Raw genomic sequence first — 20,254 nt, 5'->3', positions numbered from 1 at the left:
GGGGGAGGGAGGACATGAGGTAGGGAAGGGGACAGGAAAGGTGACAGGGAGGACGCCGCAGGGAGGATGTGAGAGTTCAGCCCCGCACTCATCCCCAGTTCTGGATTATAAAGTCCTGATGTCACTTCCTCCTCTTCCCACCTCAGAACCCACAGTGCCTGCATCGGAACAAATGTAAAAAATATTTTATTTGACAGGATTTACTGGCTAAAGCTTAATCCAAGTAGATTTCTCTCTTTTCCGCTGCAACTCACCCACCTCCATTCACCATGTATTTCCATGAATTTCGACAACAACAACAAATGGGCACTGGCTTTTGTAGACAATCCCAGAGCTGCAATCAAGCAGCGCCCTGCTGAGGGCCCTGCTCCCAGCCCCCTCTGCCCTTCACTCCAGGAAAACCAACTTCCCTGCCTTGGAGACTTGCTAGGGTGATTAAAACAGCCGTAGCCATCTTCACATAATTGTAGATCTGAGGTGAATTTGGGAGCATTTAATCTCAGCCCGTCACTGTATAAAGATAAGGAGCCTGAGAAGGGGAAAGATCTTTAAACAGCAGAAAAGGGCAAGCATGGGCTCTGAAATGAGATGGCACTGTGAAAACTGCGTCCCCTCAAAGATCCATTCAGTGCGCTAGCTCCTGTACCTAGAGGAGGGTCTGTGTGAAAACGGTCTTTCCAGAGCTAACCAGGTTAAGGTGTGCTCACCCAGCACGTGGGTGAGCAACAATTCAATAGCTGCTGACCATGTGAAGTGGAAATGGGACCGGAGGCCTACGGAGGAGTGCTGTGTGAAGACCCAGAGCAGGGACTCAGGGATGACACCCATGGTGCTACAGGCAGAGACCAGAGTGCTGTGGCCACAAGCCAAGGACTGCAGGCAGCCTCCAGCAGGAGGCAAGGAAGGGCTCCCCTAAGGTTTCAGAGGGAACATGGCCCTGCAGACACCTCCACTTCAGACTTCCAACCTCCAGAACAATACAACAATTGATGTCCTGTTTTCAGCCTCCTCAGTTTGCGGTACTTTATTAGGGCCACACTAGGAAAATAATACAGGCGGAAAGGAACAGAAAAACTCACTTAGCCATTTACTAGCTGGGCCACCTTTGACCAAATGTCCATCCTCAAAAGCCCTAAGCCCATTATCCACAAAGTGGGCACAGGGGAAATCGTTTCCCATCCTCCCTCACTTTTGGGGACACCGCGGCATATCCTTCTCTCCCCTTCCACCAGGCTGGGCTGTCAGGCCTCACCTCTCAGCCCCTCAATCCCATCCCCACCCCCTGACCGAGGACGGTCCACATGTGTGGGTCACAGGCAAGCACACAGGCGACCCACAGCGAAAGGAAAGGCAGGCGAGAACACGGCCTGGCCTCGTGATGTACCTTGTATTTACAGTTCACTACTTAATCAATAAAGATTTTCCTATTCAAAACAGACACAAAATCTCACTTCTCAAAAGAAACGCAACTTCCACCTCCTATGTGACCTGGACACTAGCTGGAGGTCGCACACCTCCGTGTCACACAAGGAGACACCGGCTACACAGTGAGGCACAACTAGTGTCACCCACTGTATTACCTGGTCCCGAGAAGGTCCAGCGAGGATGAAGGAAGATGCGGAAGGCCTAAGGCAGCTGCTGTTTACTCCTCGTCCAAGAAAGACTGCTGGCGCACGACTGAGCTAGAAAATAAAACCGCGTGTGCAGTCGTCCTGCCGGCAACTGTGGCTTCAAGTGAGAGTGAGAAACGTCAGTCTCTCGGAGGACCTCACCTCAGCACAAACCAGAGGAAATGCGCGCCCCTTTCATCCCTCGGGACACACAGAGGTACAGCTGCAAGTGTCTTCAGCCGTGACCGCGAAAAGGCCACAGTAAGCTCTCCCTCCCAAGTGCGCGCTGCTGTGTGTTTCTGGCTACCACGAGGTCTCACAAGGGGGCTCTCTTCAGGGAAGATGGGGCTTCTCGGCTGCAGCCTGACCGACGTTTTGAGCAGATTACTGTCTGGGTGGGGCTCCACCCTGGTGAGGATCCCCGCACTGGTGTGAGAACTGGAAACCGAGGCCCACAGGGGACAAAAGGTGAAGCCGGTGACAGAGGCCAGGGGGCTCCGAAGACAGCTGCGGCCAGCACCGCGCCAGCGCTGACCGCCTTCGCAGGGCCAGGAGCTTCAGATGCTCAGGCTCTACTGCCCGTGTTACCCGCCCCTTCCGGCCGCAGGCGCAGGGCAGCTGCACGCGGAGCAGGAAGCGCCGCTGGGGGGACGACCGCGCCGCCTGGGCAGACCAGAGCCCAGAGCGGCTGAGCAGTGTGCTGGGTGCTGAAGAGGAAAGCAGGCCGGGCGGGGAAGCGGGGCTCCAACGCAGAAAGAGAAAGGCAGGGCCCTGGGCAGAGGCCAACCTCCCACCCAAGGGAAACCCCTCAAACTGCCACGGAAAGCGCGGAGGAGGAAGGCAGGCAAGGTCGCCAGAGCAGAGCACGCGAGCACCTGGAACACTTCGCTGGCACCCGCTCGCTCCACGCAGACCGGACCCGGAAAAGCGCCTCTTCAAGGGGAGCAGACGGGCCACAGGGCCAGCGCTCTCCCACCAGCCACCCTGCAGAGGGCAAGGGTCAAGCCAGGACCTAGGGCACCCCGCAAGAGACAAAGGGCAGCCCTGGCGGAATCGGGGATCCCCAGAAGGGACGAGTCTCACATCCTTCAAGTTCCTTTCCAGGAGTAAGTTCAACAATTCAGATCCTCTCTGGTTTTCATTTCGTAAACCCTGGCTGTGTTTGCTATTTGAGGTCTCTGAGATCATTTAAAAAAAAAAAAAAAAGGGGGGGGGTAAAACAGAAAGAAAACTATGAGCTAAGTAAGACTACCTCTCATTCTTCAGCATTTCAGATAATACTAAAGTGATTTTTTCAATTGCCCATGATTTCTAAAGTCACTAGAAAGAACTAAGCGTGCTCGAAGTCAGGTCTGTGTCTCCTGTCTTCTCAGAAAGTTCCTGGGTGGAACAGAGTCTACAGAAACATCTGGGAAATTTTCCTTGCAAGTTTTCCTAGAAAGAAAAACGCTGTGTTAAGGGCAGCTCTGAATACAGCACGAAACGCTCAGGTCCGAGAGGGCGACAAATCACCCACAGGGACAGCCTGACCAACGAGAGGGGACGCCTGGAGTGACTAACCCGCTCTGTGTCACCCACTTCCAGACAGGCCTGGGGGCTGTGGTCTGAAGCACGGCCACCAGCTCCAGAACGGAGGTAAGTGCTGGCCGGCTCAGGCTGACGTGCCGAGCTGGGGACACCACAGCTTGCCCGACTCAGCGCTCACCTCTGTGAAGTCACCGGAGTGTGAACCAGTCCCAGCCAGTTTCACTCACTCATTCAGTAGCATTTGCTGAGCCACAACTGTCAGGCACTATTCCAGGTGCCTGGGAGAAGCACTGAAAGACAGACTGACACCCATAAGCTGCTTACATTCCAAATGCTGGAACTTATTACATAGTAAGTGTTTTCAAGCTAGTAGCTGTGAAAGTCACCCGGTACCAGACAAGCATTTACAAAGAAAGGAAAATGGAACAGGACAGTGAAAAACATCAGAGTACATCACACATGTGTTTCCTAAAATCCGCCTCCCGCACCGGTCCCCGTGTTTATGAGGCTCGGGAGCCAACGAGCAGGGCCACCCAGCCTGGGCTCGACGTGCCAAGAGCAGATGCCCCGGTTTACAAGCCGCCTTTCCTTCCACCACTGTCTCTCCCCCTCCCCTTCACTCTGACCAGTTCTTAACCGCCCGTCCATAACGCAACCTTACTACGCTCTCCTGCCCCATTGTGGCATTTTGGCCAAATATTAAAGAACAGACTTTTTCGGAGCAGTGTTCCCAGCCTTTCTGAGTAGATGCCCTTTTACACCCCTCCTCCTCATCTGATTAAGAAAGCACATCATGGCGAGAAGCCACATGAACTTTCATATGGATTCTTTTTTCCCCACCGTGTAGTTCAGGCTGGACTTGAACTCACTATGTAGCCCAGGCTGGCCTTGAACTGGCAGCGATCCTCCTGCCTCAGCCTCCCAAGTTCTGGGATTACAGGCGTGCACCACCATGCCAGGCTTACGTGGATTCCTAAGTACTAATCTTAAGAGCTTCTACACAGAAATACAAAGCACACAAACACTCAGAAGATACGTATTCACTCCCTCTGCGTTTGATGTGCAAACAGGGCTGCAGACCCCACATGCCCTGATGGACACCACGCACAAAGACTGGCAGTCACTTTCGGGGTCCCTAAGTGTACAGTATCTGGCTATTTGAGGCTCACCATGAAGCCAGGCGTGCGGGCGCACACCTGTAATCCGACCCTCTCAGTGAGGCTGGGGCAAGAAGACGCCAACTGTGAGGTCGCCCGGACCCCACCCCAAACCACCTGTTCTTACCTGATGGCTGCTAGTGGTGGTCTCCCCGTGTTTACTACTCACTCCCTCTCCTAACCCATGCAAACCACTAGGCACGAGCACTCACAGGTACACGGGACTTGGCTCTTAGTGGTGACTGTCCCTCTGCTCTTCCACAAAATTTTTAATCCCAGAATCCCCAGAGCCTTCAGAGTGCTACTGGAGCTGTAACGATAACTCTAAAACACTAACTCTTAACACTGCACTTTGCGGCAAAGGGGGACTGGGGACAGGGGCCGAGGTGACCAGGACGCGCGCTGGTCTGGGGGACCTCGGCGCCTGCCCTCACAGGACTTCAGCAGCTCTGACTTCCCAAAGGCTGTTCCCGCCTCGTGCAGGCACTGTTATGGGGGTCTGGTCCTGCCCCACCCCCATGTGTGCTGCTCTGGCCTCCGGGCCGGGCAGAGAGGAGCCCAGACCCCTGTATCACACATCCCCAGGTGGGCCACACAGGAAAGGCAGGAAAGTCGCAAAGAAGCAGGTCGGTGAAAGCTCCACTCCCCAGCAGACGCTGGCTGCTGTCCGGAGCCCTCACTTCCAGAGACCAGCTCTAGCCCCTGGGCTCTTTCAACATTTTCCCCCTCCTGGAAGTCCAAATCTCCATGGCAGAGAGGTGGCAACCAACTGCAATCTAGATTAGCAGAGCACTGGCCAGGCGTGGTGGCACACGCCTGTCATCCCAGCACTCGGGAGGCTGAGGCAGGAGGATCTTCGCAAGTTCAAGGCCAGCCTGGGCTACAAAGTGAGCTCAAGGCCAGCCTGAATTACACAGCGAGACCCTGTCTCTGTCTCTGTCTCTCTCTGTGTCTCTGTCTCTCTCTCTCACACACACACACACAAAGAGATTAGAGGAACACTACCTTAGCACACTCCCAATGGCCAGCAACGACACAAACCTCAAATACTTAAAACTGGGTTTCATGTGGACTCTACACCACTTGCTGTCTGCATTACCCATGTGCCATCTTTAAAGAGAAAAACACTTTTACAAATAGGGAAGAAAGGCTGGAGGGAGGTGGGGGAAGGGAAGAAAGAGCGAAGACTGTGTACAAATTTCCTGTGACGAATGTGACCGCCATGTACGTCAGAAATGCACAAATCAACATCAACTAAAAAGTGCAACCTAGTCTTCACTCGTTAACTACTTCTAAGAAAACCTTGTTGCCTCCCTGGCTGGCTACAGCGGAAGTCATTCCACCGCCTTCCGGCACTGGCGGTAAAATGCCGGCCTGCAAAGGAGCTGATAAAGAGGAGCCCGCCCTGACCGCGGCTCGGACTCCAGGACACTCTCAGCCCAAAGCCGGGATGACTGCTCCCACAGGCACGGTCGCTTCGAGGCTCCCTTCGCTAACGCAGCGCCCTGCCTCGGTACTTCTGTAAACTGCTCTCAGTCTCCCAGAGCAAAATCCAGGACATCTGGATCAGCCCTGTGCTCTGGGTGCATGGATCTTGTTTCTGCCGAAGACAAAGACGAAGGCGGTCTTCATAAACTGCACAGGCAACTAGGAACCATGGCCTTCCAATTTTCCTCTTCTGTGATACTGGCTAATAACGAGCTCACGGAACTCAGAGTGGTCAGAACAGCACAGACATGGCACTAACTTCAAAATCTAACTTCCCGGCACACATACACATACACCTGGCCAAATACTGAGCAAGCCGTCCTCTCTCCGCTTCAGACCTAGAACAGCTCTGCTAACTACTTACAACACTGCAAATGCTGGAAAATCTTACTCATTAGTAGCTTTAAAACCAGGTTAACCCCCCTTATGTCTAGGTTTTATGACAGCAACCTAATGCTACAGAAAGTAGTTACCGAATTTCGGAGTAGGTGATCCGGGTGGAGATGAATTCCCACTAGGGGACAGGTAGAGATAGCTTTTGTTCACTCCTGTGTCGAAGTCAAACGGGGACTGGTAGTCCTCACATAAGTCGGGGTCTCTGTGATCCATCCCAGGCAGAGGCAGAACGCATGGCTCTCGGGCCGCCTGAGCGCCCTCCGTGGCCTCGGGTCCCTCCGGCCTCACTCCCTCGGGCTCAGCAGGCTCGCCGAGCTAGCTTCCCGGCTCCGAGGCCCCGCCCCCGCGCTGGGCCCAGGTGTGGCTCCCGCAAGCAGGCCTTTTAATAAGTGACTTGGGGAGGGCTCCGCGCACCACCTGCTGCTCCGCTGGGTCAACAAGGAACAGCCTGGCAGGGGCGTGGGGCCGGCTTCCGCACACAAAGGCGGGCTGGGCTCTGGGCTCGCGGTGTCACTCAGCCCGAGCTTGACGGTATAAGAAACTACACCTTTTTAACGAGCCTGCTGACCACAACTACGGCAGGGGAGGGTTAACATTCTGGGACACGGAAGGATTATCGGCCAGTAATCTCCCGCAAGTGCCATCTGGGCGATTTTTTTTTCCACCGTGGATTTGCCATCGAATTGTGAAAGCCAAGCTTCCTGTTAGCAACCAGCTTTCTAAGTAAAACCTGACACAAAAATAAAGCTGTACTCCCATCATGATTTTATCCACAGTGGACTTTGCGCCGCCAGCATAAAATTTTTAATCGGACTTGTTCTTGCTTTCCTTTCTCTCTCCTCACTGTCAGGTAGGCGGTGCTTCACCTGCAAGAGCAGAGCCCATGGAGGTGCGGCTCCTCTGTGGCCTGCACGCCTGTGTGACCAGGGCCCCAGCTCTGCCCGTTCCACACTAAGCCTATTTGTCTTGGCACGGCCCCTAGGGCAGGGGCGGGGCAGCAGTTGGCTCATAAAACAGAATTTCCAACACCAAATCCATTTCCTTGGGTAGAAGTCTCTCAACAGAACCTCTGCAGCTTCCTGAGGGCCTCTGCTCATAGCACTGCAGCTCCCTGGCTTGTGGTAATCTCAAGAAGGTGAAAAAAAAAGGCCCCCAGGTGGCCCCTAGTGGGCAAGGGTCTTCACTGCATAACAGCAGAAGCGGAGTTCTCTCCTTGCAAATCCACCTGAGAAAAACAGAACTTGATACATTCTCCCTGAATTAGAAGCAAATATAATACCCAATGTATTTTAAGCATTAAAAAATTAGTGTCTAGTGTATAAAATATACATGCACCCAGGTAGTCTATATTCGTCTCAACTTGTGACTGATTTTTAATTTTTCTTTTAGTCACATGTTGTACTCTATGGCAAGTCTTTGTCTTATTTAAGTTTGTTTAAAACTGTATTTTTAACGAACAATGCTTTTTTCTCCTAAAAGATACTAGAACTTGAGCAACTGTAAATTTATATAAATATAAATTATGTTTAGAAATAGCATACATACTTTTATCATTACTTAAAAGAGTGAATTGTTGAGCTTCCTGGAAGCTATGGTATCTCTCACTCGAGGGGACACACACTGGAGTATGCCTCCGGCCTAGAGGTGGCTCAAGGGCCCCCGCTCTTATAGTTTAGATCTACAGTGTCCCCCAGAAGTCCCATGTGCTCAGAGGTGGAGCTTTTGTTTTTGTTTTTTTGCTTTTTTTTTGTCTGGTACGGGGAACCGAACTCACGACCTTGTGCTTGCCAGGCAGGCGCTTTGCCGCTGAGCTAAATCCCCAGCCCCGAGGTGGAGCTTTTGGAAGGTCACTGGGTGCTGGAGGTGCAGTCAACAGACTGACCCGCTCATGAGCTCCCGGCTGAACCTGCTGTTGGGGGGGGCCTGGTCAGAAGAGGCGGGTCACTGGGCTGTGATCTTTCAGAAGGCTGTGCCCTCGACCAGGCTTCTCCCCATCCTGCCTCCTGGCCGCCATGGGGTGAGCGTCTTTGCTCTGCCGCACCCCTCTGCCACGCCGTTCCTGCCTTCAGCCATCCACCGTGGACTGCACCCCCTGAAAACAGGGGCCAGGCAAACCTCTCCCCCTTTGCACTGCAGGCTCAGGTGCTCTGCCCCAGTAACGGCGCAGTGGGTCATGCACCGGCCCGCTCCCCAGCCCGTATTCGGTCGCTGCACACCAGCAGGAAGGGCACTGCTCTGTTACCTCCCTCGTCCCTCCTCCTGGAGCCACAGCCCTTGGAAGGCGAGTAATTCCGTCACAGACACGATGCAAACCACAGCCGCCTGCACACCTCGCATCGCCCCACACCCTGGCCTGCAGTGCCGCAGCCACGTGCGCGCATCACCTGCGTGCTGTCCCTCCTCGGCCAGTCACGCACCCCTCAAGACGCAGACAGCAACGCCACCCTCCTCACAGCCCTCCCGGGTCTGCCCCTCCCCTCCCAGCAGCGGCACCCGGGCGTGAAGTGCCATTTGCCAGCTGCCTGTGTTCCCTCCACGTCAGGCGGTACAGCTGAGCTAGGCCGGGACTGCAGTCAGCAAGGAAGGAGGGAGGCCGGGCTTACTCCCCAGCGAAAGGCTCGAGAGGGCCAGGAATGGCTGCGAGTCCCACTCCACTGACAGGCATCAGCTTAGGGCTGCGCGGAACAGCCCAGCTCCCGCAGCCAACTCTTGGTCTCCACAGCGTCAGCCAGAGCACCTCCAGACACCGCAGCCGTGAGAAAAGTGACAACACCGCCAGGCCCGGGAAAGGCCGAGGTGGACTCAGGAATGGCAGAAACCCAGGTAACTCAAGGTTCAAGTGCAAAGGAGAAGCGCATCAAAAAAAATTCAAAATGGAAATGTAACTTGGGAACAGACCACCGAAGACCCTGAGTGACGAAAGGTTACATTCCATGTACTGGGGCGGGGAAAGGTGGGAGCCAGAGGGTTTTGAGCCAGGCAGGGGCAGGATAAAAAGCAGACGTGAGGGCCGGCGTGCGATTCACTGTAGAGCACTGCCCGCAGCACGGAGTCCTGAGTCTGATCCCCGGGCATCGCAAAAACAAGCGATTTAAAACGCAAACATCATAAAGGTGACTCTGGAAGTGGAGCACAGAACAGTACGGGGAGAGAGACGTTAACACAGCAGGGACTCTGAAAGAGAATCCCAGACAAACCCAGGCGAAAAGAAGGGAAGCCTCTGGCTCTCCGATTTCCTGCGTGGAATACTCAGCCCAAGGAACACCAGTTAGATTCCGTCCCGCTGTTGCAAAACCACTTCAAGATCAACGTGCACAAGCCTGCGTTCACTGCTCTCCACAGCGCTCACCTCTCTGCGGCCGTCGGCCCAAGCTTCCAGGCCTCAAAGTAGCCATACGTGTGCGTCTCTCAGCTGAGCTCTGGACGCTGACCTGGAGGGGCTCAGGGACCCCCCACCTGGATGGCACAGAAGCGGCAGACAGGCGAGGGAGGGGCGGCAGCATTTGAGCCCCTGGCCCAGCTGGCCTGGGCTCCCAGTTAGAAAGCCCTGCGCTTTCTATCTCCCTTCGGGTTCAAGTCCATCCGTTCCACAGAACGAGTCTCAGGCCGCCCCCTTTCCAGTCCTACTTCCCACTATTCCCACGCGTCTGCGGTCAAACTTGATTTGCCTGCTTCCTGAGCACATCCTCAATCTGTCCTAGGCCGTTTTTTCCAACTAGTCTCCTGTCTCTATATTTTTACCTGTAAAATCCCTGCCTACTCATCAAAGTCTACTTAATATGGGACATTCACTCTTAGATGCTACCCGATATGGAAAAAGCTTCACAAAATTCACTATTAAAAGTGGATTATTGCCAGGCCTGGTGGGGCACACCTGTAATCCCAGCACTAGGGATGCTGAGACAGGAGGATCATTGCGAGTTCGAGGCCAGCCTGAACTACATAGTGAGATGCTGTCTCAAGAAAAAAAAAAAAATGGATTATTTAAATGCTTAAAAGAACATTCATGTAATAGAAAATATGCAGCTATTATGATGATGTAGAAATATCCAATTTTTAACATGGGAACATATTCTTGATATATTTAGGTAAATAAAACAGCTCAAAAGCAGGTTGCGTTGGATGATCTATATTTGTATAGTAACTAAAGAGAGATCAACCAAACAAAACAAAGGGAATGGGCAGAAAGAGAACTCCTTGTCCCTTCAGCCCAGAAAAGGGAATCATGCGCTCCAGAGCCAGCAGAGGGCGGCCACAGGCAGCGTGATCACCCGGCAGAGTGCAGAACACATAGAAATGATAGCAGACACACGAACGACTGCAAAAAAATCAAGCTTCCCTCTGCCTATTAATACATCACTCAAATGTATCAGCAAACATTCTCCCCAAATCTGAAATACATTTAAGGGAAGTTCGACATAAAAGCTCTACAACACGCAAAACTTACTCGCTGGGCCCTGAAGTGGATCTCAAAGTCAGACAAGGCAGCCACCAAGAGGACAGGCAGGCTGAAGGGGACGTGGATATGCCACCATGACGCTGAGCCAGCTTGATGGGGTTCCAACTGCCAAAACGGAACAGCTGGGCCACTGAAATCACTGGGCATGCAACAAGTTATACCCCACTGAGAAATCACCCAGGAGTCCAGAGAAGTAAGAAACAAACAGAGAGGGAAAGGAAGACTTCTAATTTCAGAAGAATGCCATGCTGGCCATCACACGAAGAGTCACACTGCCAACCTAGGAGAAACGGTGACGAAGAATGGGATACTTACACGGCTTAAAGGGCCCCCCACGCACACAGATTGATTACTTGTCGGAAGGGAAAACAGGCTAGCAATACAGTGGGGAAGAGGACCACCCCCGACTGGGTGATCAGAGCCGCCATCACCCAGGGAGAGGCAAGTGGACGTGTGTCCTCAGCGACACCACACGCAAGTGCGAACCGCAGTCATTACGGAGGGAACAGCAGCAAATCCAAAGTGACAGCCGTTTTATTCTTTAAAAGGGGAGAGCCGGGCGTGGTGGCACACGCCTGTAATCCCAGCACTCGGGAGGCTGTAGCAGGAGGACTGTTTCGAGATCAAGACCAGCCTAGGCTACAAAGTGTGCTCAAGGCCAGCCTGAACTGCATAGCACGACCCTGTCTCTAAAAGACAAAAAAAGGGGCGGGGGGTAGCTACATTCTTCAAAAATATCAACTTCATTAAAAAACAAAGACTGTGAAAAGGATTCATATAAAAATTTTAAAAGGCGATTTTAGAAAACAGGTGACAACTAAAACTCCAATATTTAATCCTACATTTGGTCTAATACTAAAAGGAAAAAGGAAATTCTGTACAATAGGACATTATGTGGGTCAGTAGAAAAAATTGAAACACAACCACTATTAGATAAAAGTCATATCAATTTCAAATTTACTGAGGCTAGCTGTATTGCAGAGAATATCTCTCTTAGGAAATACAAAGCAAAAATATTAAGGGGAAATGTGCCCTGCTGTATGCAACTTCCTCTCAAATACTTTAGAAAAAAGCAGTGCCATGTGTATACTCACAAACAGTGGTAATGCAGATGGGGTTAGCTGGTAACCCTGAATCCATCGGAACTGAGAATACAGGTGTCAGGGCTGGGGATTTACCTCAGCAGCACAGCACCTGCCTGGCAAGCGCAAGGTCATGAGTTCGATTCCCGGTACCAGAAGAAAAAAAACAAAAAAAAAAGAGAATACAGGTGTCCTTTTACTCGCTTTGCTTTTTCCATCTTTCTATAAATTTGAATTTTCAACGCAACTGAGAAGAACTTCTCTGCAATACGTCTGGCAGGCTTGAGGGAGCTGAGCAAAAAAGGAAGACGGGGCTACGGATGTAGCTCAGCAGCACAGCGTCTACCTGGCAAGTGCAAGGTCCCGAGTTCGATTCCCAGTACCAAAAAAAAGGAAGAGGCCGTCCCTCACACACCCGGGGGCACAGTGACCTCGCAGGAGGGGCTGAGCCTTGGTCATGGCTTAGATACACTGGCAGGCACATGCTGGTTCCTGGCCACTTCTGAGAGCTGAAAGGAACCCTGTACCTTCTGCTAAAGCAGCAGCTGAGGAAATCTCCCCACCACACCCTCCCCTGGTCACCGGGGGGCACCTGCAAGTAGAAAGCAGGCCAAGGAGCCTGCGAAGGAAAAGAAATGCCCTCTAGTGACAATAATGATGACAATAATTATGACTCGCCCCTAAGACCACTACTATGAGTAATTTACACAGCCCTTCAAGGTAGGGTTCTTCAACTGCACCCATTTTACAGGTGTAAAAACTGAGGCACACGGAAGAGAAGTAACCTGTCCCAGGCACACAATAAGTGGCAAATCAGCCAGGAATGAAACATATGGAAGGAAACGTGGTATAATGATACCACAGACACACAGGGGAAGAGAGAGTGCGCAATGCTGGTAAGTCCCTGGGCTCAGGACCCTGAAGCTTTAGTGAAAGCCATGGCAGCAGATGGGTGAGAGGAAGGAAACCAGGGCAAAAAGAGTGAAATCACATGAACTGTTTCAGTGGATCAGGAAGGCGAAGCAATGCCAAGGAGGCTGTGCAGAGGCCAGGCGCGCTGACGCAGCTGTCCAGAAGTCAGGGGCAGGCTTCCACATCTAAGGTGAACAGAGCTAGACTGAAGCATCCCGGCATTCTTCTAAGATACATGTGAGCCTTCAGGCTAGAAACGTCAGAGACCAAGGCAACGTGTTCTACGGAAATGCCATTCTATGCCTTTATTTTTTACCCTCAGGGGAGAAAAGTCTACAGTAGCATAGTATTAAAAAGCAAAACAAGGCTTGTGTGGTGGTGCACCCCTGTAATCCCAGCACTTGGGAAGCTGAAGCAGGAGGATCACTGCCAGTTCAAGGTCAGCCTGGGCTACGTAGTGAGTTCAAGGCCAGCCCTGACCTTCAACTACATTGCAAGACTCAAAAAACCAAATAAACCCAAAACTATTTGGACTCCAGGTTTAACTCAGTGGTAAACTGCCTACACAGCAACCTAAAAGCCCTGGGTTCAAACCACAGCACTGGAAGAAAATTATGTGTGTGTGTGTGTGTGTGTGTGTGTGTGTGTATACACACACACACACACATATACTTATACATTTGTGTGTGTATCTACAGACAGCCTCTTTGGAGACCCCTCTCCAGAATAAAAATACACAAACTAGCAGGTATATTGAAATTATTTAGCCCTAAATACAAATGTTCTTTAAGTGATGAGTTCAAATCCATTTCCCTGACCCACTGACTTACAAACAAGTTGAGAACCCTAACACTCTAGGTATAATGTTCTTCTGCCCTCTCAAAATAATGGAAATTGAGTAATGTTGTCAAGCTAAAGATTACCTTTATAGCCAGACATGGTGGCACACATCCGTAATCCCAGTACTCAGGAGGCTGAGGCAGGAGGACCACCATGAGTTCAAGGCCAGCATGGGCTACATAGTAAGACACTCTCTCAAATAAAACAAAACAAAAGTATTTCTTTTAGTTGTTAAAGACACAAGGCTTTTTGTTTTTATTTTTTTAATTTTTTTTTTTTTTACTTTTTGAGACAGGGTCTCACTATGCAGTTCAGGCTGGCCTTGAGCTCACTTTCTAGCCCAGGCTGGCCTCGAACTCGCAAGAGTCCTCCTGCCTCAGCCTCTTGAGTGCTGGGATTACAGGCGTGCACCACCACGCCCAGCTTTGTTTTTAAATATTAAAGAGCTCGAATGTCGTGGGATTTCATTCCCTCCCTCAGCCCATCTCCCTCCAAACACATTTTCAGGGCCCAGAGACTGGCTTCCAAAACGTACAAGAACTCGTTTCCACCACGGAGACATGTTTCTGCTTCTCCTTCTCTCAGACAAAACAGTTGATATTTGCCATCTACCTAGTTAACTATAATATACTTTTTATTTTTTTAATTTACTTTAAAAATAAAAAAAGGAAAACATATTAACAGACATCCACTTACAAAATAGCATAAGAACCATACAAGCAATATAGAGTTACAGACAAAGTGGCAGGAAATTAACAGTGGTTGTTGTATTACATATTGATATCTCAAAGTGGTTTCTCAGGAAAACAAATAGAGACATGCAAGATTGATCAAATAATTAATCATTAACTGATCCTTTCGGTAAAGCGATAGAAGTCAGCAGTACAGCTATGTTAGCTATCCTGTGTATACATACCTACGTGATTTCCCCTTCTTTCTTTATAATATACTTTTTTAAACTCCAGATATTTTGTTGTACAACTAGAATGTGAGCTGAAGTTTTGGGGTCACTACTCACACTAGTTGGCAGTTCCCTTGACTCAGGTAAAAGCTCTCCAGCCAGTGCTTCTCCAACTTTAGTAAGCATGGGAACCACCTGGGGACCCCGTGAAAACACAACCCCGACTCAGCGGGTGTGGAGGGGCCCCAGGTGCTGCCTTTCAGACGAGCTCCGGGCGCTGCCTGAAGCCGAGGCCAGGGTCACCCCAGAGCGGCCGCGGCCGCCTGAGCGTGGAGAGGGAGCTCTACAGCCATCACCAGGTCCGGGCAGGACGGGTTCAGCACAGTGCGTCCCCAGGTGATTTCGCACCTGTGCAAACACCAGAGCGCACGAACCCAAACCAGGAAGGCTCCCGCCTCACTAGGACGATGACTTTATGGACCACCATCGTACGTGCTATGACGGTGAATGTGGACTGTCCGCACGACTGGCCTGGAACCCGAACTGCCCAGGGGATTAGGCAGCACACTTTGGGTGAGCCTGGCAGGTCGTGAGGGCATAAGCTCAGGGTCTCATGTCTGGTCCCTCACCCCTTCCTCTCCGGAGCTCGTCCCCTGCGCTGCTTCCGGCCGCCACGAACTGAACGTCTTTGCTGCACTGTGCCCTTCTTCCCTGGAGCCCCTGCCTTTGAGCCAGCTGACCACTGCCTAAGTCCTCTCAAAACGTGGTCAGATTAAGTGTAAATCCTCCACGTTGTGGGCGTTGGGTTGGGGTTCCAGCTACAGAAGCTGGAACACTAATCCACGTTGATTCACTGCTGTGTCAGTCTGATTTCTGTCCCTGTGACGAAGGACCTGTTCCGGCTCACGTTTCAGAGGCTTCACTGCACGGTCACTGCGCTGTGGTGCGGCAGAACACCACGCGAGCAGCCACACTGCAGAGAACGACCTCCTGGAAGCAAAGAGAGCCCAGAGCCCAGGTCCCAACACCCTCCCCAAAGGCATGACCCAGTGACCCATTCCCTCCATGCTCCCCCAAAAGGTGCCACGGGCGGCTGACCAGAGCTTCACCACATGAGCGCTAAAAAAGAAAAAAAAAAAGAGAGAGAGACCAAAACAAAACAAACACACAAACACACACGAGCCCCTGAGTCTTTGGGGGACAATCTAGAGACAAACCGTAATAACTGCTAACTAAAATGGTATTTGGCCCAGAACGGCTTGTTTTTTGTTTTTCTGACATTCTACAAAGTATATATTCTGAAAATAAAAGACTACGCAGCCAGAGGCACAGTGGGTGTATATGTGTGTTCCCGCTATCCCAACCATCCTCAAAGCAGGCAGCTTCAGACAGCACGATCAGCTATGTCATCATGCGGCACACACCTGCCCGGCCTTTCTACTGAGAGGTAACTTTGAGTCTGCAATTACTGGGACAACGGCTCAGCAACAAGGGAGGAAAGCCAGCCTTCCCGTGAAGAGTATTCATGACGTACTTGGGAGGACACGGTCTCCGTGGTGAGATTACTGGGAGATAAAGAGGGTTCGTCCAAGCTGACTGCTCCCCGATTGCTGACTGAGTTTAGAGAGTGCTCTACGGGGGTGTATAAAGGCAGCCGACCGTCAGACCCTAAAAGGCAACTGGCAGCCCCAATTTTAATTCGCAGAACCTTCCACAATGCTTACACAGCTGTTCCTGGCAACTGGAGGCGCAGATGAAGCACCTTCCCGGAGGGAGTGGGAGCTTTTCAGGGACGGTGGGCACTTACTGAAAATTAATGCTGACCGCAAGCGCCAGGCGCCACCAAGCTGCGGCATCCAACACATCCAAATACCACCGCGCCACACAGCGCGGCGCCGGGACTCCCTCTTACACTCTCACAAGCTGGGCCAGCTGTGTACAGCGGGTCAGCTGTTAAAAACACTGACAAACATGGCCACTTGTTCCTAAATTTTACTAAGACACCAAGTTTCATGCCATCTCTCTCTGAATCTCTTCCTCTTGTTAAGAAATGCCTTCTCCAATTCCAAATTTCACCTCCTTTCCTTCTTAAAGACAACAGAAGAGTATCAACGCCACAAGTAAACTCAAGGGCAGCCTATGATCCTGACAGCAAATCCATGGCTGGAGCACACCGAGCCCTAACATTTAAAAAAGACCTGAATCTATTATTGTGAAGACTCGGCGGCCTTCTCTGAGAATTTTATAAAATGTCACCAACAAGTGAGCATCCAAAGCACCTTTTGATTTATCCCCGGAAGTTCTCTGTTAGAAGGTAAGATCACTGAGTGTGGATGAGAAGAAGGCAAGGGATGAAAAAATACTTTCCTGAAAGTACCCACAACTAAGAAACCATAGATACACCGTCCTGGCACCCTGACAGATCAAGATAAGTACGTATCTGAGGTCAAATCTCACCAGGGCTGAGATCGCTAACCACCAACCCACTTCCTCTCACACACACTGCTAGACAACCTCTCCCAGCACCTCCTGCAGACAGACGGGGCCAGATGACTGCGTTTTAGCCAAAGGAAGATGATGTACGCGTGTGCACGCGCAAGTGTGCGGCTCCTCCGGATGCAGCGCTGGGAGCGTTCTCACAGGGTCTGAAACGGGTATCCGACCGGGCGGTGTCCGCGGGTTCCCAACAGCTGACCTCTTGGTGACAGCGCGTCCACCTGTGCAATGTGACGGGACTGCCTCTGACTCGGGCTTCTCTTCTGCTCAGCAAACGTTTTCTGAACAAAGCTGGATGCAGCGGTCTGGAATGCATCTTCCAGAACGAGTATTTGAAATACCTGATACTCTTTGGTGCTACGCAGAAGGCACTATGAAACCATGGAGGCGGTGAGCAGCCTTCAAGGAGCAGCATTAAGGGAAAGAAACGCAGCCGGACACACTGCGCGGTCCCGAGCGCGTGCGTTCGGACAGACGGAAACAGCCCAGAGGCTGCTGGGGCCTGGGGGTTCGTGCGGGAGGGAGGAGAGGGGGATGCGGACAGCGTGCGGATTTCAGGGCAGGGAAACGATTCTGAAAGCTGCTGTAACGGCAGATGTTTGTGGTGTGTGTTTATCAAAACTCACCAACTGGCCCACAGGGTGAGGGACCCCTACCGTAAGTGATAGAGAGCGAAAAGTAATCTATCATGTTAATCAGCTGTAACAAACGTAATGTGTGGTTAATAAGGGACGTAAAGGAGCACGGAACACTGGGTCATCTGTTCAAGGTTCTGTAAGCCTAAAAAATAAGATCTATTACGTTTAGAAACAAACACATTTCCCCTCATCAGCCCCTTCAAGTAGAGGAAAACACTGAGGGTACTGGAAGTCCTCTGCGGGGCCTATCCATCATCAAGGCTTCCCCAGAGAAAGGGCCCTAGTAAGCTGTGGCGGCGCACGCCTGTAATCCCAGCACTCAGGAGGCTGAGGCAGGAGGATTGTTGCGAGTTTGAGGCCAGCCTAGGCTACAAAGTGAGCTCAAGGCCAGCCTGGACTGCACAGCGAGACCCTGTCTCAAAAAGACAAAAAAAAAAAAAAGGACCCTATTGTTCCAAAAGCAAGTCCCATAATAAAAGAAGCGATGGGCTGGGGATTTAGCTCAATGTCACAGCACCTGCCTCGCAAGTGTGAGGTCCTGAGTACAAAAAAAAAAAAAAAAAAAGCCTCAGGTTGATGATTATCAAGCTGCATTATCAATGCAAAGTAGAAGGTCACCTGAGAAACTCAGGTTAAATTCCTATCAAGAACAATGTCCGTGGTTTGAGCATCTGTCAAGCTAAAGGTGCAGCAAATTAGGGAGTATTATTCCACAGCATTACCTTAAAGAATCTTCCACCTCAGGTGATGGTGGTTTACAAAACTGGCTGGTAAGGTAACATCTTTCTGAAACTAAACAGAAACCAGTATCTATTTAATGTACGATGAAGGCCTACACTGGGTCCTTAAAGTCTCTTTCTTGAGAAAAAAACTCCAGGAAAAGCAGGGCACAGTGGCACACACCTATAATCCCAGTGTTCTGGGAGGCTGAGGCAGGAGGGTTATGAATTCAAGCCCATCCTGGCCACATAGTGAGGTTGAGGCCAGGTTGGAACAGACAGAGATCCTTTCTCTCAAAAATAAGTCTTCTCCAAGGAAAACAGCCGGCCAAGACGCCAACCCCCCCGCCCAGTGACGCGGGGCGCTGCAGCCCCGTCCCTTCTGTGGCCCCAGCCTCTCCTCTAACAGTGGGCTCAACACTGAGCCCACACGCTGATAAAAACAGCAATCCAACCTTAGGTTCCCCTAAGAGGCTGTGATTGAGAAACATCACCCTCTGGTGAAATCCGGCCTCCCTCACAACGGGGTGAAAGGACACAGAGAAACCGTGGGTGGACCCTACCCTAACAGGAAGAGCACTGCTTGAAACGTGCGGATCCAAACCCAATGGTTTTTCTCTGACGTGACTTCCCACTTTTAAGCACTTGACTTCCCTTTAGAGATTTTAGTTGGCTGGTTAGGAAAAAACAGAAAAAGGCGCAGGGAGGCCATGAGACCTTCCACACTGCCCTGGGTAAATCAAGTGCAACTCTGCAATAGAAACTAGAAGCTGCCTCTCAGGGAGCTGCAACGCGGCCGCCTCTCCCTGCGCAACGCTGACTCAGCACGGGCCCCTCGGACACACGCCTCAGCTCTGCACCGTCACCGCCAGCTCCCGGATGTTAAGCCATCTGTCTCAGAGTTCTCCAAAGATACAGAGAGATGACCGATGGACAGATACAAATCTGTGACTATCTGCTAGTATTCAACACTGTATCCCTTTCACCTAGCAAATCAGCAGCTACAAACCTCCCTTCAGAAACGTGTATCACAAAAACACACTAAGATACGCAAGAGGATACTAACTAATGGCCCTAGGTACTTTAACTGCAGGATACCACGTGGTCTTTAACAACAGTTAGATCTTTATGGGCAGTTCTGTAAAACGTAAAGCATTAAAAAGCAAGAAGAAAAGGAAGATCATGAATAAAAAAAGAGCAGTCATTATTATCAACCATACAAAATAATAAGGATTATAAAGGAATTCTGTAAACTGCATGCCAACAAATTAGACCAAAATGGACTAACTCCTAAAAAGACAGAGAAGACTGAAAATAACTCAATGAGAAACAGAAGATCTGAAAACATCTCTAACAAGTAGAGACTGAAAAGCCACCCACAAGGAAAAAATCCAGCCCCAGATGGCTTCACATTAATTATCTACCAAATATTTAAGCAATGATAGCAATTCATCATAAACACTTTTTAAAACTAGAAGACAGCCAGGGATATAGCTCAGTGGCACAGCGCCTGCCTGGCAAGCACAAGGTCCTGAGTTTGATTCCTGGTACCAAAATAAAATAAAAATAAAAATAGAAGAGAATCAAATACTATCTGCAGCTTAGTTTATGAGGCTATTATTACCCTGATAAAACAACCAAAGATATTAAAAGAAAAAAAAATATATATATAGACCAGAGTCTCCATTAAATATAGACACAAACTCCCTCAACAAAATATGAGCAAGGTTTCATAACATGAACAAGTGAAATTTATCCCAGGAATGTAAGGTTGGTTTATCATCCAAAAATCAGTGTAATAAATCCTATTAATAGTATAAGCAGCTAAAACCATGATCCTCACAATAGGTACAAGAAACAGACAGGGCATGAACAAGATTCATCACCTCTCTATGTTAAAAACACCCCACAAACTAGGAATAGGAAGGGATTCCCTCTGCCTGATGAAGGGCATCTGTGGGAATCCACAACTAATATCTCAGTGACAGAGACGAGTGAATGCTGTCCCCTCAAGATGGGGACAGATAGG

The 20,254-nt window shown here is 50.6% G+C and overlaps 1 protein-coding gene across 4 annotated transcripts in view; it reads right to left on the bottom strand.

Moving 5' to 3' along the window:
- The window catches only part of Tpd52 (tumor protein D52), a 31,110-nt gene extending 24,615 nt beyond the window's left edge, over positions 1-6,495 (bottom strand). Inside the window, exon 1 of one of the 4 annotated variants that reach the window (XM_005392060.2) lies at positions 6,256-6,495. In XM_005392060.2, the coding sequence (XP_005392117.1) occupies positions 6,256-6,391 (136 nt within the window). In that variant the 5' untranslated portion in view covers positions 6,392-6,495. The remainder of the gene's footprint in view (positions 1-6,255) is intronic. The other 3 variants (XM_013518179.1, XM_005392062.2, XM_005392063.2) reach the window with 3 other exon arrangements.
- Between the last annotated feature and the right edge of the window lie 13,759 nt (positions 6,496-20,254).

This window comes from Chinchilla lanigera, unplaced genomic scaffold (assembly GCF_000276665.1).
Source record: "Chinchilla lanigera isolate Chin_1 unplaced genomic scaffold, ChiLan1.0 scaffold00043, whole genome shotgun sequence".
NCBI lineage: Eukaryota > Metazoa > Chordata > Mammalia > Rodentia > Chinchillidae > Chinchilla > Chinchilla lanigera.
The sequence above is the reverse complement of the archived record's forward strand: the minus strand, read 5'-3'. Positions and strand labels throughout refer to the sequence as shown.